This window comes from Saccopteryx bilineata, chromosome 1 (genome assembly GCF_036850765.1).
Source record: "Saccopteryx bilineata isolate mSacBil1 chromosome 1, mSacBil1_pri_phased_curated, whole genome shotgun sequence".
Taxonomy (NCBI): Eukaryota; Metazoa; Chordata; class Mammalia; order Chiroptera; family Emballonuridae; genus Saccopteryx; species Saccopteryx bilineata.
In genome coordinates this window covers 407571346-407597082 of record NC_089490.1, presented here as the reverse complement: position 1 = coordinate 407597082, position 25737 = coordinate 407571346, and the positions used below count along the sequence as shown (strand labels likewise).

The window sequence follows — 25737 nt, the reverse complement described above, 5'->3', positions numbered from 1 at the left end:
CCCTTGTGGGCGCGAATCTGGCCTCCCGTCCAGGAATCCAGGTCTTCACTTCCCTTGTCCTCAGGGGGTCCTTTCCCACGGCGTTTCCTTTTGACGTGGCATCGGCCACATTCGCAGGCGGAGGTATATCCGCCTTCTTGACGACTCTCACGGGAACCTCACACCTTGGAGAGGTGGGCACGGGTGGCATCTCACCTCTGCCCTAGGTTTAGGGCTGCCCACACGCGTGCGGGGCTGTACCAGTGGAGGGCCCATGCCCAGACCCGGACTCTGCCCTAGCCTCGGCCAGACTGCCATAACAACCGTTGCCAAGGGGTGTGGCTCGCCCCTCCATAGCCCAAGCTACTTCGCGGCTCATGAATATTTGATTATTCAAATAAGGTCCTACCCCCGTTGCCATGGCGCCCAGGTCCCGCAACGCTGCGGCCTGAAGAACCAACCTGAATCAGAGAGCGCCTAGCGGCGGCGGAGGGCGCCCAGGGCCGATCCCCCAGGGCCGGGGCACTAGGGCGGAGCCCTCAGGTAACGGCGAACTCGCCACTGGGTCCTGGGCCTCAGGCTTCGCTATAACCCTGGTGCCCGAGAAGAAACTGAGGCCGAGGGGCGGGCGCAAGGATTAAGCAGCAAAGCCTAAGGGTTCTCAAAGATTCCCCCAGATATCAAATCTAGCCCTCTGGGGACCCTGCCTACAACCTTTGGCTGTGATCTGAGAGGCTCCCAGTCACTGGGACAGAAGGGGCCCCCAGCCCGGCCCTGGCAGGAGAGATGGAGTCAGAGAGAAGACTGCAGAAGGAAGGGGGTCTCCATGGTGGCAACTTGGGAGGAGCCTCTGCCCGTGTGGTGAAGGATGGAGCGGTGAAGGGGACCCAGAGAGCTGATGAGCCAAGCCAGGGGCTGACACTAGCCTGGGCTGCGGAGCCAAACCCCCCAGGTTTCCAGAGTGGCAGGAGCAGGGTGGGAGCAGGGCCATGAGCAATGTGAACAGGTTGGGGCCAGTGCATGAATGTGAGGGGACAGTGTCTAGACGGTAGCCACAGCCTCCAGCCCAGGCCCTGCTCCTTGGACCCCACAACCCTTGGGCTAAACTGGCTAAGGCCTCTGGGCCTAGTCCAGGGTAGGATCCCTAGACAGCTTCTGTCAAGCATGGAGGGAAGAGGGTGGTGGGCTGACCCCTCAGTGCTGCCTGTGTGCACCCCACCTCTGGGGCAGCATCTTCCCGGGGTGCAGGGTCACAGGGTCCTCTTGCAAGGCTTGGGGCAGCAGAGGGAACTTTCAGGAAGAAATCCTGGCCAGAAGCCTCATAAGACCATGTTGGGCCTCACCTGCATGGCTTTGAACTCCATAGGTCATGTGTGGGTCACTTTCCAAGTGAGGTCCCAGAGGTACAGAGGGCCTGTGCAGCTTATCCTAGGGCCCAGCCCTCCCACTGCCCGTCAAAACCTCGCTGACCTCTTCGCTGGGCCAGGGTGGGGGTGGGGGCGAGGGTCTGTGAACATGATGAAGGAGATGAATCTTAAACGTCCACAAGCAGCTGATAAGCATACACAATAGCATCTCTCAGATACTAGTATCTGAGAGCCCTTCTGTGTCCGCTGTGAGCTGGGCAAGCAACTGTCCTGCCCACAGAGAGCCCACCGGTCTTGGTGGAACTCGCTGAACCCGATGAGGCGTACGACACAGAGGGCTGTGGGCTGGGCGGTCTCATCAGGAAGGTCAGTCCAGGAAGGGTGGGCGGGAGCACAGGAGTGCCAGAGTGGGGGGTCAGGGAGGCACCATCAAAGATGGGGGTGGGGGTGGCCAGGACATTCCAGGCAGACTTGTGTCAACCCCAGAGATGAATCCAGGGTCTGGGGCCAGACACAGGCACCTGCGTCTTTAAGAGCAACGCCAGGTGAGCCTGGAGCCGGTGCTCTAGGAACAGGGACGACCTCCCTTGGGGCCTGGAGAGGGGAGTACAGGAGGGACAGATGCTGCAAGGACCAGCCCACAGGACAGCAGAGCCAGGATCCCTTTCGGAGAGATGATGGACTTGGTTGGAGGGAGTGGGAATTTCAGTGAGGACCAGCGTTAGCACTGGGAGGGACCCCAACATCTTTCACCCACCCAGCTGTCCTCCTCATCAGCAGACCAGGATCCCCATCAGGGTGGTAGAGAGGACCCGGGCTGATCGCCCCTACCACCTCTGCTCCTGTTTGTTTCTGGGCCCACTGGCCTTGGCCTGTACAGTCTGGTCCCACAAGCACAGTGACCTGGGCCAGGACCTGGCCAACCCTACTCTCTCTATTACAGGTGCCACCTGGGCCATATGCCAGCCCCTCGCCCGGATGTTTGACCCACAGTGGGAAAAGGCTTCTGCCTCCAGGTGAGGGGGCTCAGTGGGCACAGGGGTGGGGTGGGGAATATCCCTGAGACCCTGGCCCTGGGCCCCCCAGGCTCAGAGACCATCAAGTAGAGAAAGCACAGGGCCCAAGGCACCGGCTTGCTGCTGGTCACAGTGGGCAGCTAAGCAGATGTGGTCTGGAGCCAGATCCCCTCACCTGGGCCCTGAAGAAACACAGGGAAGGTGACCTGTCCAGGTAGGCGGTGTGATCCAAGGCCAGGGAAGAGGACAGCAAGGCCCCCAGGCAGGCTGAGCAGGTGAGGCCACCACTGGGCCTTCTCTGGGCGCCAGGCTGTATGTGGGGCCATGCTGGGGGCTGTGTGGATCAGCCTCTGCCTGTCCTGGCAGGTTGGATGTGAATGGACCGGACGTCGGACAGGGCCCACAGCCCTCGGCCGAGCACGGCCAGTGTCCAAGTAAGGGAGCTGAGCTGGCAGGGCCTGCACAACCCCTGCCCACAGAGCAAGGACCCAGACAGCCATGGGGGTGGCCACAGCAAGCTGCTGGTAGAGCAGTACCTGTCACCTACCCGACTGGTAAGTTCTGGGAGATGGGAGGAACAGGGGGCTCAAGCTTCAGGGGCCTGCATGGGTAATGTTCAGGGCTGGTGTCCAACCTGCCCTCTGTGCCCAGCCCTGCCAGCCTTGCCTGTTTGATGGATGTGTCCCCTGGGCCTGCTTCACCTTTGAGGCCAACCTCAGATGCTTGGTGACACAGACGTCCCCCAAGCATGCAGGCCGTGGAAAGGGCTGAGCTAGGCAGGAATTCCACAAGTATTTGCTGAGCACACTGTACCTGGGCTCTCAGGCCCCCTCTGTGAAGCCAAGAGGAGCCCCTGGTTCTGTGGGGAGACGGGGCGGCAAGCCCTCCAGGCACACAGCATGCAAAGTGCAAAGTGCAGGGAATAAAAGAAACCAGAGGCCCTGGCCTGTTGGCTCAGTGGTAGAGCGTCGGCCTGGCGTGCAAGGGGTCCTGGGTTCGATTCCCGACCAGGGCACACAGGAGAAGCGCCCATCTGCTTCTCCACCCCTCCCCCTCTCCTTCCTCTCTGTCTCTCTCTTCCCCTCCCGCAGCTGAGGCTCCATTGGAGCAAAGATGGCCCGGGCGCTAGGGATGGCTCTGTGGCCTCTGCCTCAGGCGCTAGAGTGGCTCTGGTCGCGACAGAGCGGCGCCCTGGAGGGGCAGAGCATCGCCCCCTGGTGGGCAGAGCGTCGCCCCCTGGTAGGCAGAGCGTCGCCCCCTGGTGGGCGTGCCGGGTGGATCCCGGTCGGGCGCAAGCGGGAGTCTGTCTGACTGTCTCTCCCCGTTTCCAGCTTCAGAAAAATACAAAAAAATAAAAATAAAATAAAATTTAAAAAAATAAGAAACTGGCCCTGGCCGGTTGGCTCAGCGGTAGAGCGTTGGCCTAGCGTGCAGAGGACCCGGGTTCGATTCCCGGCCAGGGCACACAGGAGAAGCGCCCATTTGCTTCTCCACCCCTCCGCCGCGCTTTCCTCTCTGTCTCTCTCTTCCCCTCCCGCAGCCAAGGCTCCATTGGAGCAAAGATGGCCTGGGCGCTGGGGATGGCTCTGTGGCCTCTGCCTCAGGCGCTAGAGTGGCTCTGGTCGCAGCATGGCGACGCCCCGGAGGGGCAGAGCATCGCCCCTGGTGGGCGTGCCGGGTGGATCCCAGTAGGGCGCATGCGGGAGTCTGTCTGACTGTCTCTCCCTGTTTCCAGCTTCAGAAAAATGAAAAAAATAAAATAAAAATAAAAATAAAAAAAATAAGAAACCGGAGCTGCTGGGGTCCCGCCGGTGATGGCTTTGTTCCAAGTTGGGGGGGTGGTACCCACCCCGTGACCCCACTGGGCAGCCCTGCACCTCCCAGCATTCCCCCACCTCCCCTCCTGGCCACTTTCTGTCCACTACTGTCCATGGGGAGGGGGGAGGGATCAGAGGCTATCACTGCCCGGCCCCTCCCTGGCCCCTGGCCGCACCTACGCTCACACTGGGAGGGGTTCCGTGGAAACACCTGGGTAATACACCCCCCCCCATGTGCAGCCTGGCTGTTTGAGGTCCCTGCCTACCTTCCTGACCCAATTCAGAGAAGGGTCCAGCTATCTGGTCATTGCAGGTGGACGGACATTCCCACCAGGCCCCCTTTCGGTGCCTACCATGGTCCCCTCAGTAACATTCATGTGGCCCTCTGGCCATGCCTGTGCTGCCCACGCCTTCCCATTACCCCCATCCAGCATGTAGCTGTCAGTGTGCGTGAGCTGTCACATTAGATGATCCACCCACCAGTTCCTGTCCTTCTCAACACCCCCCACACACACCCTGGACAGCAAGAGAGAGTGAGACTGGGTCCAATCTGGCTATGCCCAGGAAGTGCCAGGAGCTGGGTCTGGCTGGAAAGTGACCATAAGAGCACCTTGGCTGGGCCTGGAGGTGAACCTGGCCTTGTCACCTGCCTGGTACCACATACCAGGAGCCTCTTATACCCAGCCAGACTGGGACAGACCCAGAGGGCCACCAAGGAGGGAAGGAGGGTCCCTGGGAGGGAGTAACCACTGTCTAGTTCCCAGGGCTGAGCCCCCCCCCCCCCCACTGGTTTTGCAGCAGGCCCTGGCCCAGGTGGACGACCTTCGGCTGGTGAGCATGCTGGAGATGTGCGTCGATACCCGTGACCACAGCCTGGGGAACTTCGGTAAGAGCCCCTCGCTGTCCACACTCACCAGTGTCAAGGCCAGACTGCTCTTTGTGGGTCTGCTCGCTCGGGCCCTGCCTGCCAGGCTCTGCTCTTTGGACCACTGCACGCTACAGACCTACCCTGCACCCCACAAGTCCACCTTGTGCCCCACAAGTCCACCTTGTGCCCAGCAAGCCCACCCTGTACCCTATAGGTTCACCCTGCACCCCACAGGCTTACCTTGTGCCCCACAAGTCCACCTTGTGCCCAGCAAGCCCACCCTGTACCCCACAGGTTCACCCTGCACCCCACAGACCCGCTCTGCGCCTGACCCGCCTTGTACACTCTCATTCCAGGGACGAGGGGCTCTGTGGTTGGTAGGAGTCGGTAGCTCAGAACCCTGTCCCAGGGACTTTGGGATGCACGGGCTGGGGGGTTCCTGTGCTCTTGTACCCAGTGTTACAAGTTGACAGAGGTTATGGTCTGTGGGGTACCGGAGGTGCCCATGGGCGGGTCTTGGGAGGTGGCTGGGTGTAGGACCCAAGCTTTGGCCAACCCCCCCCCCCATGCCAGCTGGCTCTCCTCCTACAAGCCAATTCCTGGAGTCCAGTGGCCTGGGGGCTCCCCAAGTGGCCCTGTTGGTTCCGGGGCGCCTTCTGCCCCGCATGCTTTATGAATGCGGAAGAAAGCCTTGCACCGGGCCTCAGAGAAGCCACCAGGCAGCAGGGGCCAGGGGCAGCGAGGGTTCAGAGAGGTGGGCAGGCCCATGGGCATGCCTGCCTCTGACCTCCGCCCTGTGGCCCCACAGGGGTCCACCTGCCCAACCTCGGCCAACTGAAGTTAAACGACAGCCGCCTGGGTTCCGTGAGGTGAGTGCCCCTTCTGGGGACCGCAGGCAAGGGTACTGAGGAGTCCTGCCCCACCTGGGGGGTCGGTCCCACAGACTGAAGGAAGAGCTTAGTCAGGGTGAAGTCTCCTCTGGGTGGATCCCCACGGGGAGGCTCCTGGAGGGGCCCGGCCACCCGGCTGCGGCCCCGACACACCCTTCCTGCCTGACTCTGGGCCCTGGAGCTCACATCACCCACTCTGACTACCTGGAGGCACCTACTGGGGGTGCTACCGGGCCTGTGTTCAGCAGCAGGCTAGTCATTCACCTTCAGCAAAGGGTCCCCAAGCCACAGGGGGGGCGTGTCTGGTGGATGCCTCAACACCAAGCGAGGCCTCAGGGTCTAGGGCAGGGGTCCCCAAACTACGGCCCGTGGGCCGCATGCAGCCCCCTGAGGCCATTTATCCGGCCCCCACTGCACTTCTGGAAGGGGCACCTCTTTCATTGGTGGTCAGTGAGAGGACCACTGTATTTGGCAGCCCTCCAATGGTCTGAGGGACAGTGAACTGGCCCCCTGTGTAAAAAGTTTGGGGACCCCTGCAGGGTCCCTCAGACCATTGGAGGGCCAGACTATAAAAAAAACTATGAACAAATCCCTATGCACACTGCACATATCTTATTTTAAAGTAAAAAACAAAACAAAACAGGAACAAATACAATATTTAAAATAAAGAAAGAAAAAAAATAATAAAATAAAGAACAAGTAAATTTAAATCAACAAACTGACCAGTATTTCAATGGGAACTATGCTCCTCTCACTGACCACCAATGAAAGAGGTGCCCCTTCCGGAAGTGCGGCGGGGGCCAGATAAACGGCCTCAGGGGACCGCATGCGGCCCACTGGCCATAGTTTGGGGACCCCTGCTAGGGTGTCCCTGCACCAGGAGGGCCGGGGCTGAGGGTCAGCGTGCCATGAGCTCAGCAGATGGCATGGCCTCGTGAGACAGGATGTGACGCACGGCGGCACTTTAATAACTGACCTAAAAGACTGACTGCGAGACTAAGGACAGGCAGCTGGTTTCTGTCTATCTTGTGGGGCTGCAGAGAGCAGAGCGGAGGAGGGTGCGTCGGGCTTGGGTTTGGTGTCTGAGCAAGGCGGGTTTCTTGAGAGCCCCACTGGCTCTGTGTCGCCAGGAGGTGGCGACGGGGGCACTGGCGGCCCTCGCAGTGCCAGACGGGCACCCCAGGCCCCTGGCCAGGTTCTGCCACGTCAGGCAACAGAGCTGCTAATCAAGCAACCTCACTTGAAACGTTTGTAGGTCTTCCTTATTTACACTGATGTTTATCAAATTCACATCCAAAAGAAATGAACACATGCAGATCTGGAAATGGAAGACTGCTGGCCGCCTCCGTGGCTGCCGCAGGATGAGGGAGCTGGACCCGCAGGCCCCACATGACAGTGACACCACTGGGGGGAAGTGTCTGGAAAGTGGCTTCAGAGACGCACCTTCCCTGCAAGCGAAAGCTGCATTCTACCCTGGCCGCCAACGCGTTATCAATGGAGACAAAACCACTTCCTCCATCGTTAAGCTTACAAATTAGCTGAAAGACCCATAAAAATACATATAAAGCATACAAATAAAATAAAGGAGGCCCTGGCCAGTTGGCTCAGCAGTGGAGCATCAGCCCGGCATGTGAATGTCCCGGGTTCAATTCCCAGTCAGGAAGCAACCATCTGCTTCTCCACCCCTCCTGCTCCCCTTCTCTCTCTCTCTCTCTCTCTCCTCTTTCTCTCTCATCCCCTCCTTCAGCCATGGCTCAATAAGCAAGTTGGCCCGGGGCGCTGAGGATGACTCCATGGCCTCTCCTCAGGCTCTAAAATAGTTCAGTTGCCAAACAACAGAACAGTGGCTCCAGAGAGAGGTTGCAGGTGGATCCCAGTGGGGCAACATGCAAGAGCCTGTCCCTCTGCCTCCCTGCCTCTCACTTGATTAAAATAAAATAAAATAAAATAAAATAAAATAAAATAAAATAAAATAAAATAAAATAAAGGATGAATAGTATAAGAGAAGTGGAAGATATAAAATTAAGATACACGCTGTACCATTTGTAAGAAAACAAAAAACAGCAAGTCCAAGAGAAAAGGGCCAGGCATGAATGTTATGAACACGTCTTCCGTTCCTCGAGACGGCCGTGAACACCGTCATGGGGTCTGTAAGTTCTTCCTGTTACTGAATCCTGGAACTCAGGCAGACAGTGTTTGCAAAGGGCGTGCACAAGCGTTTGTACAAGGAAACTAACTCGACGAAACAGTCCGATAAACTAGTGTCGTCACTCAGTAGTCTCAGGCACTATTACCAGGCCGAGAAGGCCATCTGAATGTGACAGCTGTCAGTCCAGCAGTGGCCGGAGAGATCGCAGCCCCGGACAGTTGCTGGTGTGAAGACAGGTGTTCTGCCCACATGTGGCTAGCCGGTTTCCAAGGGCAGTGGGCTCAGGGAAAGGCCAGGGGGAGGGGGGCCCTGCTGTGCCCGTTCCCTCTACACTCAGTACTCGCACCTGGAGGAAGAAAACACACACACACAATCTCTAAAACAGCGGATTTGGAAACGATGACAGGAACTGAATGGCGGTTTTCACTACCCTGGAATCGCAAGCATTTCTCCCACCACTGAGGATGTGATGTTGCCCCCTCCTGGACCCGCTGCTCCCCGCTCAGGGGGGTCTGGCCTCTCCTGGTTCACTCCTAGTCCCGTGTACGGCCTGGGTGCATTTCAGACTTTGCCAGACTCTCTGCCTCCTCCCGTTAACTCTGATTAAAACCCGTCTTCTTCCCATCCATCTATTCTGGCTGTACTTCGGGTGTCACTTGGGAAGTGTACCTCTCCCTTTTCCCCTCCCACAGCCATCGTTAGATTGGTTCCATCGCAGGGGCCCCAGGCCTTAAGGATGGCTCCTGTGGGGCCTCTGCCCCAGACCCTAAAAATAGCTCAGTTGCGAGCATGGCCCCAAGTGGGCAGAGCATCAGCCCCCCTACGAGAGTCGCTGGGTGGGTCCCTGTCGGGCCACAGGTGGGAGTCTGTCTCTCTATCTCCCCTCCTCTCACTTGGAAAAGAAGAAGAAGAAGAAAAAGATTCCCAGAGACAGAGGGCCAACAGAGGAGGCCTGACGTCGGCTGAATTGTCATCTCTGCGGAGGTAAACGGAAGTAACAACACAGCGAATGGTTAAAAGATTAAAGGAAACCCGTCAGACATAAAAGACCACGCTCATCTACGGAGCGAAAGGAAAAACTGACACCGAATGGCCGGCCCCAAAACAGATCTCAAAATAAAGTCACTGGACTTCAAGACCAAGAGTGGGGACAGCTAAGAAAATAGGTCGGGTCTTCTCTTGTGCAGGAAAAACATAATGGCGTTTTCCTCAGACTTCTCGTGGAAACACTCAAGGCAGGTGGGGCACAGAGGCAGCAAATATTTCCAAACAAATTGCCGATCAAAGAACAGGGGTGTGGTCAGCTCCTTGGAAAGAAACCGCTGGACCCAGATGTCAAGCAGTTAGGAGATGACTGGAAAAGCCATCGAAGGCCACAGATTGCAGTAACACGGAGCTAGTGCAGCAATTACGACCTATGAGGCCGAAAGGCCCCACGGACGGGTTCACCCAGGGCCTTCGTGAGCTGAAAGGAGGGAGGTGAGGCTGGTCCTGGAAGCCCGGGAGGCCAGGGGCCACGTTCACCCGGCCAAGGGGAGGAGCCAGCCTCGGGGAAGAGGCCTGTGGGCTGACGGTGCAGTACCCTCACAGGGCACCAGTACCCTCACAGGGCACCGGTACCCACACGGGGCACCAGAACCCACACAGGGCACCGGTACCCACACGGGGCACCAGAACCCACACGGGGCACCAGAACCCACACGGGGCACCGGTACCCACACAGGGCACCGGTACCCACACGGGGCACCAGTACCCTCACAGGGCACCGGTACCCACACGGGGCACCAGTACCCTCACAGGGCACCGGTACCCACACGGGGCACTGGAACCCACACGGGGCACCGGTACCCACACGGGGCACCGGAACCCACACGGGGCACCGGTACCCACACGGGGCACCGGTACCCTCACGGGGCACCGGTACCCACACGGGGCACCAGTACCCACACGGGGCACCGGTACCCACACGGGGCACCGGTACCCACACGGGGCACGGGCAGGCCGCCAGGCCCCTGGAAAGCGTGCACTCAGGGGAGTCATGCGCCATCTGCCACCACCCCCACCCAACAAACCGAGGGGAAGCCCGCCCATCGGTGTCCTGGGTGGCTCAGGGTTCCCAGCCAGCACTGCAGACCCTCACCCCGAGTGGGAAGTCCAGAAGCATTCGTAACGTAACTTAAATGTCCGAGGAGGCCCTCAGCATGAAAGGGGAAGGGCAGAAGGAACCAGCGGTTCCCCGGGGGCCCAGAGAGGTCAGGGGACGGAAGGTCTGCCCCCCATAGTTGTGCTGACATGGGAGAACCCTAGTCTGGCCAGGGGAGTGCTGGCAGTGGGTGGGGCAGGTCTTGTCAGCACAGCTGGGCTGAGAGTGGAGCATGATTTGGGGAAGTCATCCTCAAACGAGGCCTGGGGACAGACTGAGGAAGAGCACCCTGGGCTGAGCCCACTGGGGACGGGGCCACCTCAGCCACCCCACTGCGGCGGCAGCAGGGGAGAGTGGGCAGAGCTGTCCAGCACGGGGGTGGCCCCTGGTCCAGGGCTGGGCTCTTAGGGGTTGAAGAAGGTGTAGGACATTCCGCCCACCCGATACCTAGGTCTGCAGTGAGGAGGGAAGGCAGCAGGGAGCCCCTTCCTAATTAGCTCAGAGGCTGCTAGAAGCCGCACTCCACCTGCCCCTGCACCTGGAGACAGCCAGATGGGGGTTGTGGCTGGGTGCGAGGCACAGCCCAGGGCCTTCCTGGCCACAGACATGGCCCTCCCTCCCAGGACAGCACTGACCACCCAACCCTGCCCTCTGCAGAGACCTGGGCACCGCGCTGGGTCGCTTGCAGGTGCTGTGGCTGGCGCGCTGTGGCCTGTCCGACCTGGATGGCATCGGTTCCCTTCCGGCCCTGAAGGTGAGCCTGTGGCGCCCTGGGCGGGGGAGGGCACCGCGCCAGGGCCCTGGCTGAGGCCCCCGTGCTGCTCCAGGAACTGTACGTCTCCTACAACAATGTCTCGGACCTCAGCCCGCTGTGCCTGCTGGGGGAGCTGGAGGTGCTGGACTTAGAGGGTAACAGCGTGGAGGACCTGGGGCAGGTGCGCTACCTGCAGCTGTGCCCAAAGCTGGCCACGCTCACCCTCGAGGGAAACCTGGTGTGCCTGCGGCCGAGTCCCTCCAGCAAGGTGGGTATAGTGGGTGACCACCCAGCCGCGTGCAAGAGCGGGGGTGACGCTCTGTGGCTCCAGCCCCTCGGCCCTCCCCTGGCCCGGGGTCCACCTGCACCCTGTGGATTGTTCCCCGTGAGTTTGTTCTCTTCTGTCGTTCGCTGAAGGCCTGGCAGCTGCCAGTGCGTCCTCCTGGGTCAGGACCAAACCCACGGGCCCATGTGCACAGGCCATCTCCGCAGAGAACTGTGGACACGCACACACACTCACTGACTCGGGCCCTGTCCGGAGCCACCCCTCCCCTGCAGGCCTGTGCACACCCACAGCTGCACACGCCCTGCACCCATGCCCACTGGAGCTCACACCATCTGCTCTGCCAGCTGCTCCTCTGGGCAACTGGGCCAGAGCTTGAGCTCAGGGCAGCACCACAGCCAGGGGGAGCCACTGGGCCCTGGCTAGGGACCTGCATGGAGATCATGTGGACGAGAGCCCAGACTCCCTGAGGTCCCGGGTGCCTAACAGTGACCCAGATAGCCTGGGAGGGGTCACTGTTAGGCGCCAGGGACCCCAGCTTCCCCGCTCCACCTCACAGTGGGTCTGGGGCCTGTGGCCTCAGGACACAGCGAGCTGGAAAGGCCCATGTCCCGAGGCCTGCCAACCCTCTCTGTCCCGCAGGTACCCCCGGGCTACAACTACAGGGTAGAGGTGAGGAAGCTCATCCCTCACCTGCAGGTCCTGGACGAGGTGCCAGCCGCGCACACAGGCCTGCCAGCCTCCTGGAAGCTGGACAAGGACTGGCTCATGGTGAAGGAGGCCATCAAGGAGGGCAGCGTCTTGGACGGCTTGCCCCCCAGGCCGGGTACGGCAGCCTCCCCCCTGACCTCTGCACACCCCCCTGGCCTGGTGACCTCACCCTGACCTCTGCGTACCCCCTGGCCTGTGACCTCACCCTGACCTCTGCGCACCCCCCTGCCTGTGACCTCACCCTGACCTCTGCGCACCCCCCTGGCCTGGTGACCTCACCCTGACCTCTGCGCACCCCTCTGGCCTGGTGACCTCACCCTGACCTCTGCGCACCCCTCTGGCCTGGTGACCTCACCCTGACCTCTGCGCACCCCCCTGCCTGTGACCTCACCCTGACCTCTGCGCACCCCCCTGGCCTGGTGACCTCACCCTGACCTCTGCACACCCCCCTGGCCTGGTGACCTCACCCTGACCTCTGCGCACCCCCCTGGCCTGGTGACCTCACCCTGACCTCTGCGCACCCCCCTGGCCTGGTGACCTCACCCTGACCTCTGCGCACCCCCCTGGCCTGGTGACCTCACCCTGACCTCTGCGCACCCCCCTGGCCTGGTGACCTCACCCTGACCTCTGCGCACCCTCCTGGCCTGGTGACCTCACCCTGAGCCTCAGAAGAGGTCTCTCCCCCCCCCTCGGGGCCCCCCCATGACAAAAGCTTTCTACCACCAGTCCCCTCCCCCTTTGGGCCTCTCAGAGATGGACAACCTCATAGGATATTTCTTCTTAGCTTTAACCACTCATCCCCAGAGCCCTGCCCACCTGCCCCCAGGAAGAGGAGGTTTAAAACAGGGCCTTGTGATACACAGACATTGGGTGGTGGCCGTCCCTGGTCTGTGGACAGAGTATTGGGCGGGGCTCTTGGGCTAGCCAGCTGGCATGGCCCTTGGTGACCTCTGATTTTGACCTTTGGGCAGATCATCCCCACGGAGACCCCAGCTGGAGATTCGGCCCCAAGCTATCCCTCTCCCTACTGGCTCCTAAGGGACCCTCGCCGGAAGGTCTGCTTCCCAAGGACCCGGCCCCAGAGGATGATGCCAGCAACCTCACCCACGGTAACTGACGCACCTTGGCAGGACGTGGCCCCCGCAGCCCCTCAGCCCAAACCAGGCATACCCACAGCTTCTTCTCTAGGCGCAGGCCAAGTCCTCTGCGGGAACCCCACCAGAGGCCTTCGGGAGCGCCAGCACCGGTGCCAGGTACACCCTGCCCCCAGGGGACTGGGCCACCAGTGCCCCGGCATCCCGGGCGTGGGTCCCTCAAACAGACCAGTGTCCTGGGCTCTCCTCCAGAGCGGACAGTGCTATAGACCTCAAAGGGCCTATCCCTTGCTCTCCCACACCCTGCACAGCTTAATACATCTCTCCCCCCTCGGGCTGCGGCCCTCCCAGTCCCCTCCAAGGCCGTGTCTGTCCCCAAACCCTTTCCCTCCTCAGGCCAGGCTGCCCCCAGAAAACCTGCCCCCACCCGGGCTGGAAGGCCTGGCCATCAGGGCCTCCACCTCACAGCCTGACCCTGCAGATAGTCATGACCTCTTGGCATTGGCTGGACTTTGGACGCGGAAGGAGCTGCGTGGGCGGTGGGTGCCTGTCCCTACCCTGAACCCTGCCGTGTGTGTTCTGTCTGACTGCGGGGCCCTGGCTGGGCGGCCTTGGCTGAGTGACCACTGGCCCCCAGGACGGCCGGGAGCTTGAGGCTGGGGTACCATCCTCAAGTCACACGCCCTGGGGATAGGCTCCAAGGGGGGGAAGCAGAGCTGCAGCCCCTGCTCCTACCACCACCCAGCCCCCTCCCCCGTAGGCACCTGGGTTCCTGGCAGGAAAGGGCAGCGGCCTCCTGGGGCCCACAGAGGGGCCCTGAAGAACAAGAGGACAAGACTGGGCCCAAGAGTTTCCCTGGCTCTCCAAGCCTGGCCCCAGGTACCATGAGTCCACCAGGGCTGGATGAGAGACAGAAGTCACCCCCCAGCAAAGGGCCAGGGCAGGGGCAGTGAGGGGCCAGGACCGAAGAGCAGGACAGGCCCGGGGCAGTTCTCAGGGAGCAGGGCAAGATGCTGGCAGAGGGCGGAGCCCACCTGACAGGCAGGAGACCTAGGCAGGGAGGAGGACTTCGTCCTGGACTCAGGCCACAGAATCAGTCCAGGTGAGGCCCTCCACAAGGGACACTGGCATCAGAGTGACAGAGGCCAAGTGGAGCAAACCCAGGGAGGCTTCCTGGAGGAAGGGTCTGAACTGACTGGTGAAATAGCTGGGTGGCAAGCCTGGGGAGGAGCATGGTTAGTAGGGGCAGCAGGAGCACAGGCTGAAGTTTGACCGATTGAGAGTCCTGTGACACACGACAATACCCCCCTCCCCCATCACGGGTACAGGGTGAGCTAAGCCTCTGCTCCTCCACTGCTGGCTGGTGCCTGGGGTCAGGGGCCAGAAGGGGTGGACCCTGAGATCAGCTAGTCAAGAGGGGTCAAAGGCCAGCCACCTGGTGGAGGGATGGAGTGAGAGCCACAGGCAGGGGGGCCAGAGTGGTGAGGACAATGAGCACTCAGGGAAAAAAGAGGACCAGGGCCTCCCATTCCGGCCTGAGTCCTGGGAACTGGGTGACTGGCCATACCGGGACAGTCTACCCTGAGGTGGGTGCTGGAGCCTTGCTCTATGGCCGAGGTTTAGAAACTGGCCCAGAGCCACCAGCCTATAAGCAGGCTCTTGGGGACAGGAGCCAATGACCCAAAGCCAGAGCCCAGGCCTTCTGGCCTCTGCGTCCAGCTCAAGCAAGGGTCAGAGGTGACGATGATAAGGATCCACAGCTCCCTTGGGGAGACGGGGAGTGAGTCAGGGAGGTGCTGCCTTGGGGGGCAGAGGACTTGAGAAGGAGCCACAGTGGACACCGCAGCTCTGCCTGTGGTGATGCCACCACCTTCCCCCAGTGATTCCTCAGGGTGGGGGGGCCTTGTCTGACGTGCTCCATCCTTCATTTGCAGGGCCTCCCAGGACCTCTGGCTATAACCTGCTCCCCTCTCCCCCCAAAGTCCCCATGCAACCTGATTCAAGCAGCTGCTCCCAGGGACCCAAAGTCCTGCAGTTCCGGGGGCGTCGGCTCAGAGCCCTGGGCAGCTCGGGGCCTGGCCCGGGGAAGGCGCTGGCTGCCATGGCTGCTCTGAGAACCCGGGAGGTGACCGCAGGCCCGAGCCCTCGAGCCCAGGGATGTCCAGGCCTTAAGCCGGCACCAGATCCAGCAGCCAGAGCCCCAGCCCTGTGGTGCCTGCCGCACCTGAACCCTATCACCCCAGCCCAGTCCCACCCCTAGTGTAAACCCCACCCTCTGCCACGCTGGCCGGGACTGTGGTCAAGGGGCCCCAGCTTGGTTGTGGAGCCTCATGGAGCCCAGAGCATCTGGACTTGGGAGGGCTGTTAGGGGTAGGAGGTGGATCTGTCACAAAAGAGAGCCCTCTTGCTGGAGAGAAGTGAGGAGCTGGGACAACCACGGAAGATACAGCGGCAAGAGCCCAGGAGGGCCCAGCTACCCACCTCTTCCCAGGGGCCTCGCCTTCCCAGGAGGAGTGGTCAGGGGGGCAGTCCTGGAAGAGACCAGGTAGGGCCCAGGCAGAGGTGGCTGAGCTGGTCCTGTCCACTTCCACGCAGGCCCTCCAGCCACACCCCTGGGGCACGGTGGTCCCAGGAGAAGGAGCTTGCCCTCGCTGGAACAGAGTGCTGCCAGGCCCTCCCACCCCCGTCGGACTTGGAGGGATGGGGGGCAGGACACCCAGAAACCAGAATCATTTTCTACTCTCAGGTGTAACAAATGAGTTTACTTCGTAGGTGACCTCGGTTCAATAAATTATACAGCTGGCACTGCCTGACTCCCACTCGTTTCTCTCCGCGCGCCGCGGTCCCCGGCGCCCTACCGCGGATGCCCCGCCGCTGCAGTCGGGGAGAGGGAGAGGGCCGTGAGTGCGGGCGCCTGTTTGGCCTGGCTGCCCCTGCCCAGCCCTACACCCGCCCGCGCGGATCCCAAGTGATGTGCGGGCAGCTGAGGAAGCGGAAACCGAATCTTCTCTCCGCCATGCCCTGCAACGACAGCGCCACCACCGGGCAGCCCCGGTCCACTCTCTTCCGGCACACCTGGGGGACGCGGACCGAGAAGCACGTGGAGCGGCGTGGAGGGGCGGGAGCGAGGGCAGAGGAGAGGGACCCGGGGCGGGGAGCGTCAGGGCCTGGCGAAGGAGGGCCGGGCCGGAGGGAGCAGCCTGAGTACCCGGGGACACCCCGCGCGCGCGCACTCACCCTGGGGATCCTGTGCTCCTTCCTAGCCTGGCGGTCCGCGGAGCCCAGCCCGCCCTCTGCGTGGGACAGTGATGGAAAGCGGGGTCGTGGGACCGGCCGCCCCCTCCCTGCTGGCGCGCCCCTCCTTTGGCGCCCCCACGCCCGCTCACGGGGGATGGCTGGCAGGAGCTCCCGCGCGGTCGTCTCCGCGCTCTCGGGAGGCGCTGGCACCTCCCGCGGGCGGGATACCTCGTGGGTACTTAGGCGTGGCAACAGGGCCCGCTTCCTGGTGGGGCGAGGGGAGCGTGGGGGCCGAGCCCGCCTGCGGGAAAAGGGAGTCCGGGCAAGCGCGAGCCTGGGGCAGCGGGGGAGGGGGTCTGAGAGGTGGGCGGGCCTGGCGAAGGCGGGGCCTGCGGAAGTGGGGGACGGTCTGGGGGGAGCGGGGCCTGGGGAGAAGGCAGGGGCCGAGGGTCCCCGCGGTCCCTACCCCTGCCTCTGGCTCCGCGCCGGGGCCTCCCGCACCCGACCGTTGCTTGGGGGTCGGGGTTGGCGCGGCTGCTCCCGAGTGTCGGCCCCAGGCTGGGCCTCCGAGAGCGGGAAGGTGTCAATGGACAAGTTAATGTTGTCGTGGAAGAAACTGGAGACAGGAGTCCCGCAGTGAGGGGCCTGGTGCTCGCTCACAACCTGCGGGTGGGAAGGGCACGTGGTCACACCCAGCCCGCGAGGCCTTCCTCCAACCCGACCCGCTTCCCGGGTTTGGGACCCGCACTGACCTCGCCCTTGGGGTTTAGGAGAAGAGTCACGAAGCTCCGGCTGGAGTGTAAGGGGACAGGCTCCCGAGCCACGGACGAGGGCGGCTGCTTCCTGCTGCTGCCTAGTCCTTTGCTCCAGACCTGGGGACGACGCCGGGCGCGGGCGAGGGGCGCCGGCGAGGGGCGGGGAGCGGGGTGCACCGTGACGTGGTGCCTGGGCGCCAGCAGCGTGTGGGGTGGGAAGCGGTACACGAACACTGGGAAGTCGCGCGCCAGCTGCTGCAGCATGAAGCCGCCCAGGTCGGCCGTCTCCTCCATTGACTCGTTAAGGATGCTGACGAACTTCTCCCGAAGGCTCACAGCCACGATCTTCAGGCAGGAGCCGGTCCTGCTGGAGCGGAGGGCGCTAGTCAGGGCCCTCTCCCGCTGGGAGAGCCACTCCTGCCCCCCCCCTCCATGCTGGGTCACTCCCATACCTCAGAGAGAGTGGTGGATGCCAGTGGTCAGGATCTGCACTGGACTCTGGTACCAGGACTCTCTGGTCTGAGTGCGTTTCCCCGAGATCTAGAGAGAGGAGGCCTGTTTGGGAGGGGGTCCCTCATCTGGAATGTCCACCGGAAACATCTGTGAGGCCAACTGGCCCACAGTGCTCTGGGGGTCCACACGGGTAAGGAACAGCACCAGGGGTCAGATCCAGGACAGGAGGGGTGGCTGGACCCTGGAGGCTGAGGGGAGCAGAGGAGTAGCTTGCACTACTTGGAGGGGTTCAGGGGAGCCCCCCCACTCCACCTTCAGGCTCTGACTCCGAGTTCCCACTGAGCCGCCTGGCGTGTGACTCTATCCCCTCGAAAGAGACGTGGCCGGGCGACTGGGGTGGGTGCCCCGTCACCTTCTGCACAACAAACCACTTGTCCACCTGGCAACTGCTAGAGTCTGAGTTGACACCCCCTGAGTGGCTGGCGTCCACAGGAGGCAGGGAGCTCCACTTGAGATGATGCTCCAAGCCCTGCTGGCATAACTCTGAGCCACACTGTTCAGGTGGTGAGGCCGGTGGGAGCTGCGGGGTCAGCCGGGGCCTGAGGTGCCTGCAGACCACAGTCTTCTCACTGGCTGTTCAGCTTCTACTCCTGGACCTAGCCCTGCCCCCCCCCCAGCCAGCCTCCCGAAGGTGGGAGAAATACCCCAAATTGTGGTCTAGGTCCCTCAGACCCAGCCTGGGAAAAGGGCTCACGGCAGAACAGTGGTGGCCGGGAACCCTTCCCTGTGTCCCTCCTCTATTCTAGCGCTCAGAGAACTGACGGACTTTTGAAAGGTTTGAGTGACTTGTCCAGTGACACTAAGGGTGGAACTTGACCTCCGGTCCACATCTGCCAAGGCAAAGCCCTCCCTTCCCTGTCCCCCCCTCCCTGGCGGGAGTCCCTGCCCAGGACAGTCACTTGTAATCTGAGTTCAACTTCATGTCAGCGAAGAGGTTTGGGTACCGACGGGCAACGGCATTCCAGTCCACATCCTCTAGCCGGAAACCCTGGCCAGAAAGCAACAGGCATGTGCCCCCCCCCCCAGCCCAGGCCTGCAGAACCTATGAGCGCACGTGCGGGACCTCGCTCACCTCCCGAGCAGGGGGGGGCTCGTCATTCTCGTCGCTGGGGTCCATCAGGTCCTCTGCAGTCACCACCTGCGAGAGGGGGCGAGGCAAGCGGGCAGGCGCTCAGAGGAAGAAGGGCACCCCTCCCCACGAGACATCTCTTCCCTTCGACCTCACCAGCACCGGAGGCACATGCTTGCTGAGAGTGTCAGGTGGGCCCCAGGGCTTGTGGTTACTCCCAGAACCAGGCCACGGTCCAGAGGCGGCCTGAGGAGTCAGGCTTCCGGGACAGGCCAGAGCCCCTCAGCAGAGGCACACATCTGGACTGGCTGTCAGGGAAGTCCAAGGAGGGCTGGAGAGGGGAGAGGGGAGGCAGGAGGGGGCCCGGAGCCCAGGCTCACCTCCACACTGCCGGTGGACGACCTCAGCATGCGGCCCACCCAGGAAGACTGGGCCAGCTTCAGGAGGCAGGACTTCTGCAAGGCGTCCAGCTGGGCCTCCAGCTGCTGCAGCCGGGTCTTGGTCTGCAGCAGCTGCTCCTCCAGATGCGCCTTTTCCTGCTCCAGGAGGGCCCACGGTGGGGTGGGGCCTTCTCAGACCCCTCCCCACCAAGGCCAACCCCAGCCCAGCTCCCTGGTTGCCTCACCAGCTGGGCTTGTTCCTTCTGTTCTTTCAACTCCAGAGTCAGCTTCTGGACCTGGGTCTGCAGGCGCTTCTCCTGACTGCAGGGGCTCCTGGAGGAAGGGGCGAGTTCAGGGGCCCCCAACTCTGGGTCAGCAGCCAGGGGAACAAGAGGGGCCCAAGAGCCCAGAGTGCTGCTGGGCCAGGCCAGTCATGCTCGGAAAGGTCTGGGTCAGAGGTGGGGGCTGGCTGGAGTTCAGCACCCACCATGTTTAAGCTTAGGGTCTAGGCAGGCCAACAGTGTATCAGCTCTTTAAGGGTTAGGGTTAGGGTCAGGTAAGGACTAGGGCTACAGGCAAAGATCAGGGTCAAGGTCAGGGCTGAGTTTAGGTTGGATTTTTTGTCAGACTCAGTGGTTGGGGTTGGGGTCAGACAGAAACCAGCAGTTAGGGCCCGGACAGGGTTGGGCTGGGGCCTATAGTTTTTCACTGCTGACCTCTCAGGTGGAAGCCCAGCCACCTTCTGCAGAATGTGGCAGTCCCGTGCCCTCGGGTAGTTCTGGATGGCACACCGCAGGGCCTGAATCTCCAGTTCCCGCTGTCCCCACAGCAGCCGCAGAGTGCCGGGGTCCAGGGACTCAGGGTCCAACCTGTAGCGCCAGCACCATCGCTGCTTGATCAGGCCCTGCCCTCTGGCTGGCCTGGCTTAAGTGGCTGACCCCTTTCTCCCCGCCTTACTGCATGTTGACGGAGGAGAAGACTGCTTGTGTGGAGCTGGGCTGGGTGTGCCTCAGGCCCGCAGGTGAGCTAGCGGGAAGCCCCATGTCGCCACTGGCCGGCTTTCTGCCCAACACAGACAAGAAAGCCTCTTCCTTGGCTTCTCCAGCCTCCTGGCACGACTTGAGGGCCATTCTTGATGTTCTGGGAGGAGCTGAGAGGGGTAGTGGGGCTGTCTGTCCTGTCTCCCATGTACGGGTCCCCCTGCGGGGCTCTCCTTACATGGCCACATGCACGTGTGTGTGCCTGACAGCCCCAGGCAGCATCCTGGGTGGCTCTCCAAGGAGGCCCATAGGTGTGTGTGTCTGCTCCACAGGACACCAGACTGGGTCACGTGGGTGTCCACACTTGTTTGTTTCTGACCAGGCTATGGCAGCAGGTCACACCCCCAAGGCAATATGTCACCTGGATTTTCATACATTCCCAGTGGTGTCTTTCCTATCACCCTTTCCTTCCAGAATCCGAGGTCCTTCCTTCCCCCTTCCAGCCTACAGCAAGTGTCCCCAGAGGTGTTGGTGTTTTACCTAACAACACCCATGTCCCCACCCCCCAGACTCAGGGCCCCTACCCCCAACACTCACCTGAGGCATGAAATCCAAGCAGGCCTGGGGAGAGAAAGGCTTTATAACATTGCCATAGATACCAGCACCCAGAAAGGGAGGGGCTGTTTGTTACCAGGAGCCTCCAAGGAGACCCCACCAGACCATGACCCTGAGTGAGCCCCAGGCCTACCTCCTGGGGGCTGGTCGAACCTGAAGGAGAAGCTGTGAGGCGGAGCTACTGCCCAACTAACTTCTGAAGGCCCAGGGGACCACAGAGTGACCAGTAGGGCCTACGATGGTCGGTCATCACTCAGCCCAAGCAACCCTGGGGAAGGTCTCCTAGTTCCCAGCCTGACAGTGAAGATTGATTGGTGGGTTTAGGGAGCATCGCTGGCCTCTGAGTGTGTCCAACAAGCCAGCAGGAACACAGTCCTGAGAATTCAGACTTGCCTGGGCTCAGCGGACATAAGGAGGACAAGGAAGCAGTGGACAGCCCTAAGAAACTGGGGGAGGGGCTTGCTGAACTCTCCGTCTCAGTGCTTTCCACAGCCTCTGCCCTCAAGAGCCCAGCGCCCACCTATCTAATCTTCAAGCCAGAAACCTCACCTTCCCCTGCCCATCTCCACCCCCTGGGCCACCGTAGGGACCCCTCCTGGACATGCCTGTAACCATGACAACTGTTCTTTCTGCCTTGGAACAAAAGTGAGGCCCCAGATCTGACCCCACAAGACAAGTGCTGTCCAGCCTTTGTCCCCCACCCCACCTTCCTTCCTTCATTATTCATTTATTCAGGTTTTCAACTGATCCTGTGGGGCCTCCTGTGCCGGGCAGGACAAGGGCAGGCGGGAAGACCGCCCATGGCCCCAGACTGATGGGGCAGAAGTGGTTCTGAACGTCTTCCACAAACAGACTTGCGGCCGAGGGGCAACGGCTGATGAACTTGGCTTGGGATTCCCCAGGGGACGGCAGGACCGGCCATAGAGAGGGGCGTATCCGCGGCTCAGGGGGGCGCTGGGCCCCACCGGGGGCAGGATGGGGAGGAGGGAACGAGCCTCAGACAAAGAGCCCGGGGCCTTTGTCCCGAGCAACCTTGGGGCGGGCCCCCTTCCTCACCAAGGACTCAGCCCGGCTGCAGCCAGAGAGGGCCGGCAGCCCACCAGCTCCACGTCGCCCTCCCGCGTGATCACAGCCCCCGACCCCTGTGGGTCCCGACGACTGTCGCCGCGGACTCTGAGGGAACGGGGTCTTGGCGGGATCCTGGCTCCGGGGACGCAACGGGCATCATTACTCCCTCTGGGCGCCGCCGGGCTGGCGGGGTCCCAGGCCGGTGCCCCCCTCCCTCGAAGGGAGACTCGTCAGCTGACTGGGCAGCTTTCTGAGGAAGTGGGCCCGGGAATGGGGCCAGACACCTGCCCCACGCGCCGCCCGCGGACCGCCGGTTCGGTCGCCTTTCCGCGTAGTTCGCGGGCTTCGGGTGTGAGTGGACTCCGGCTCCACCCGCCCCTCGGAGGCCGCCAAGCCCCGCCCACACCTGGGCGCCGCCGGGGGCGGGGCGGGCGAAGAGCCAATAGGGAGAGGCGGGGCGCAGCAAAGGTGACCAATGGGCGTGTGCGCGTGGTGGGCGGGGCCATCCAGGAGCCAATGGAGACTCACGGGGTGGGGCGCGCGGGATGCGGGCCAATGGGTGACGGACCCAGGCGCTCCCGCTGCGCTAGAGGCGGCAGGTTGCGGCGGCGCGGAGCGCTGGGAAAGAGCCGGTTCGAGTCTGGGTCTCGGAAGCCGGCGGGCGCCCAGGTGAGGACCGTGCCAAGCCCAGGAGCCTCCTAAGTGTGGAGCGCGCCCTCGAGACGGCCCAGGCGGCAACTTAGAGGGAGGCGTACGAGCCGGGCCGCGCGTGGGGGCCGCGCCGCACCTGCACCCTCCCCGCGGCAGGGACGGCGGTCTCCGGGGCGGGCGCTGCGATCGGCGGGAATGGGAGGGGGCTGCCTACTTCGGGCTCAGTGGGTCCGGCGGGCCGACGTCTGAGTCGCGGGAGAGGGTGCGTTCCCGTTCCCATGGCAGCGGGTGCGGAGTTTGCGTGCGGGCGCGCTTGGGTGACTGGGGACGGTGCCTCGCTGGAGGGGCAGTGCCCTCCGCGCCAGGTGACTGGGGGGGGGGGCAGGAAGTCCAGCATCTGGTTAATTATTCTCCTTGTTCCGGGAGTGGGGCGGGGCCAGAGGAGGCTGGGAAGTGGGGAAGCCTCCAAGTGCTTCAGGAGGGCAGACTGGTTCCCGCTTTGTGGGGTTGGTCTGGATTACCCCCCACCCCAGGAATGTGTAACCTGCGGGTAGCTCCGAACCAGTTCTGAGGGTGTTGGTCAGTCCAGGAGGAGCAAGAGAGGAGAACCAGGTAGGGCTTGACCCTGTGGCCTTCACCCGCAGGACAGGGACATGCTCTCTGGTCCTGCAGCCATGGAGCTGAAGGTGTGGGTGGACGGCATCCAGCGAGTAGTCTGTGGGGTCTCCGAGCAGACCACCTGTCAGGAAGTGGTCATTGCACTAGCCCAAGCTATAGGTGAGTAACCCCAGGGGCAAACAAGCCCAACAGGTGGACCTGGGGTAGGGCTTGGCCTTCTGGCCCCATCTTCCCCTAAGGAGGGTGGGCCTGGTTGCTGATCCCTCTTACCCCCACCCAGTTCCTCAATCCAGGTGGACAAGGGGTGGGGGTGGGGACATAGGCTGACCCCTCTTCTCCACCCCAGGCCAGACGGGCCGTTTTGTGCTCGTGCAGCGTCTCAGGGAGAAAGAACGGCAGCTGCTGCCCCAGGAGTGTCCAGTTGGTGCCCAGGCTACCTGTGGACAATTTGCCAGTGATGTCCAGTTTGTCCTGAGGCGGACAGGGCCCAGCCTCACTGGTAGGCCCTCCTCAGACAACTGCCCACCCCCTGAGCGCTGCCCAATCCGTGCCAGCCTTCCCCCAAAGCCGAGACCATCACTGGACCGGGAGCCCCACAAAGCACTGACCTTTAGCCTGGGGTGCCCCAGGCTGGCCTCCAACCCGGTGCTGCTGGAGCCTGTGGCCTCTGTAGCACCCATGCCAGGCTGCTGTGAAGACCTGCAGGCCCTGGAGCGGAGGGTGCAGAGGAATGCAGCAGAGCTCAGCCAGGAGGCCTTCTGGGAGCAGGAGCTGCGGCGGGAGCAGGCACGGGAGCGCGAGGGGCAGGCACGGCTGCAGGCGCTGAGTGCAGCCACGGCCGAGCACACTGCCCGGCTGCAGGCTCTGGATGCCCAGGCTCGCGCCTTGGAGGCCAAGCTCCATCTGGCCACGGAGGCCCCTGGGCCCCCTTCACCCACAGCATCTGCCACGGAGCGCCTGCGCCAGGACCTGGCTGCCCAGGAACGGCAGAGTGCAGAGGTACAGGGCAGCCTGGCCCTGGTGAGCAGGGCTCTGGAGGCTGCAGAGCATGCCCTGCAGGTGAGTCACAGGACTGGCACCCCTGACATGGGTAAACTGAGGGGTTGGTCTGGGGGTCAGAGGAGAGAGACCATCAGGCCCTGGAGCCCCATGGCTGTGTCCCCTGAGGGTCCCATGTCCCCCAGGCTCAGGCCCAGGAGCTCGAGGAGCTGAACCGGGAGCTGCGTCAGTGTAACCTGCAGCAGTTCATCCAGCAGACGGGGGCCGCCCCAGGCACACAGGTCCGAGTGGTTCTGGAGGGAGGCTGGGTCAGTGGGGGTGCCCAGTTCAGTTCCAGGCTCTAGGCTGACCAGCTTTCCCCACAGGACCTCATGCTTCCAGCCAGAGAAAAGCCCCTGATGGGAGACCCCCAGAGTCCAGCCATAGTGTCCAGTCTGAGCCCGGAGGGTATGTCTGTCTGACCCAGTCTGGGTGGGATGAGATTGTTCTGTGGCCCCTCAGCCCCCTCAGCCTATGTCCTCTCCACAGTTGTCCCCATGAGGCAGAACTGGAGGTAGCAGCATCTGTCCCAGAGTGAATGTCCACTGCCAACCCAACCCTGGGCTCTAATGACACGAGCAAGGGCAGCCCAGGCCAGCCCAGCCTGGACAACAGAAGAGTCGGTGGTCACAGAGGACTCATGCCCCCGTGCAGTTGGAAGCCCTCATGCCCTGGGCCTGAGGCAGAACACTTGGGAACCTTGCTGTTCCTGCTGTGGGGGGCAGGCGGAGACTGAGGACTCTTGCCCTGGTACTTGCCAAGTCTGCCAAGCCCCCTGGAGAAGCTTGGCCAGCTCAGAACCTGCTAGGCTGCAAAGGCTACAGCTCCTTGTTGGGGACGGGAGATGCACAGCCACTGTGTTCAGTCTGTGGGTATGTGCTTGCATGTGGGAGGTATCCTTCAGTACCTGTGTATGTGTGTGGGAGCGTGTGTACATGTATGTATGTGTGCTGCCTCCCCTACCGCACACTCAAACCTCAATAAACGGCCTGAAGCGGCTTGAGTGTGTCCTGGGGCAGCACTAGGCACAGCCTATGGGGTCTGACAGTTGCGACTCCACCCAGGGTCACTGGGTAGCACCCTGAGCTGCCAGGGGCTGGCCACAGCCAGAGCTCCTGAGAGGGTCTCTCAGGGTCACTGGTCACTCAAGTCCAAGGCTGTGGCTCCCAGGACCTCTAATTGCAGGCTGCCATGGCTGAGCCACCTTCGAAGCTCTCTGCAGCCTGGCCCTGGTGTTGGAGATGGATGGTCTGGAGCCTAAAGAAGCCTCAGCCCTGGCATAGGTTTTATGTGATCCTCTCCCCCCTGGCTCCCCTCCTCTGGCCTGCTCCTCAGCAGCAGCAGGAACTGCCACCCACTCTGGAGTGACTCCTGGGTATGAGGGCTCAAGGACGAGCCAGACCTGCCTATCAGGTTGTCTGAGTCTGAGAGCTCGTGGGGGCGGGTCCCCAGACTCCTGGGTTGGCCAGGCCCAGGGAGTTTTGCCCAGAGGAGCTTTGTAGGCTGAGGGTGTGGCCGCCCTGCCTTCCAACACCCCCCTTGGCTCCCCAGGTGGGCGGGAAGCCTCTGCTATGTGCCTACAGCTTTGAAATCAGGGCAGGTATCCAAATCACAGTTCTCTGCTGGGCTGAGCCACAGGCTCTCAGCTCTGAGGGTGGTGGCGAAGGTTGGGAGGCCTTTGTGATGGCCAGAATTTGGGGACTCTAAGCCTCAGGTGCAGCCATGGTGGTCGTGGGGAACAG

General features: G+C 62.3%; 3 protein-coding genes across 6 annotated transcripts; 2 read left to right on the top strand and 1 right to left on the bottom strand.

The window, feature by feature from the left end:
• The first annotated feature begins 398 nt into the window (after nt 1-398).
• Nucleotides 399-15985, top strand: LRRC56 (leucine rich repeat containing 56). 4 transcript variants are annotated; one of them, XM_066252460.1, is made up of 13 exons: nt 399-522; nt 2290-2362; nt 2729-2916; nt 4978-5065; nt 5856-5916; nt 10887-10983; nt 11057-11251; nt 11966-12092; nt 12949-13086; nt 13166-13230; nt 13468-13610; nt 13832-13950; nt 15006-15985. In XM_066252460.1, exons 3-13 carry the CDS (start codon nt 2740-2742, stop codon nt 15329-15331), a joined length of 1536 nt encoding a protein of 511 aa, XP_066108557.1. In that variant the 5' UTR covers nt 399-522; nt 2290-2362; nt 2729-2739; the 3' UTR covers nt 15332-15985. The 4 variants fall into 4 exon arrangements, with proteins under 4 accessions (XP_066108557.1, XP_066108556.1, XP_066108558.1 ...); XM_066252459.1 differs by having other exon boundaries at nt 11909-12092; nt 15006-15984; XM_066252461.1 differs by lacking the exon at nt 2729-2916 and having other exon boundaries at nt 11909-12092; nt 15006-15984.
• Nucleotides 15986-16002: 17 nt separating this feature from the next.
• Nucleotides 16003-22625, bottom strand: LMNTD2 (lamin tail domain containing 2). The gene is made up of 14 exons (XM_066252455.1): nt 22554-22625; nt 20603-20626; nt 19983-20175; nt 19742-19894; nt 19271-19358; nt 19026-19181; nt 18649-18714; nt 18476-18564; nt 17829-18124; nt 17516-17603; nt 17061-17430; nt 16775-16971; nt 16309-16642; nt 16003-16146 (listed from the first exon to the last, which is right to left on the bottom strand). Exons 3-14 carry the CDS (start codon nt 20153-20155, stop codon nt 16015-16017), a joined length of 2142 nt encoding a protein of 713 aa, XP_066108552.1. The 5' UTR covers nt 20156-20175; nt 20603-20626; nt 22554-22625; the 3' UTR covers nt 16003-16014.
• RASSF7 (Ras association domain family member 7) lies at nt 22187-24994 on the top strand. The gene is made up of 6 exons (XM_066252456.1): nt 22187-22357; nt 22984-23116; nt 23304-24016; nt 24142-24237; nt 24322-24403; nt 24485-24994. The coding sequence occupies exons 1-6, from the start codon at nt 22205-22207 to the stop codon at nt 24511-24513; spliced, it is 1206 nt and encodes a 401-aa protein (XP_066108553.1). The 5' UTR covers nt 22187-22204; the 3' UTR covers nt 24514-24994.
• The last annotated feature ends 743 nt before the right edge of the window (nt 24995-25737 follow it).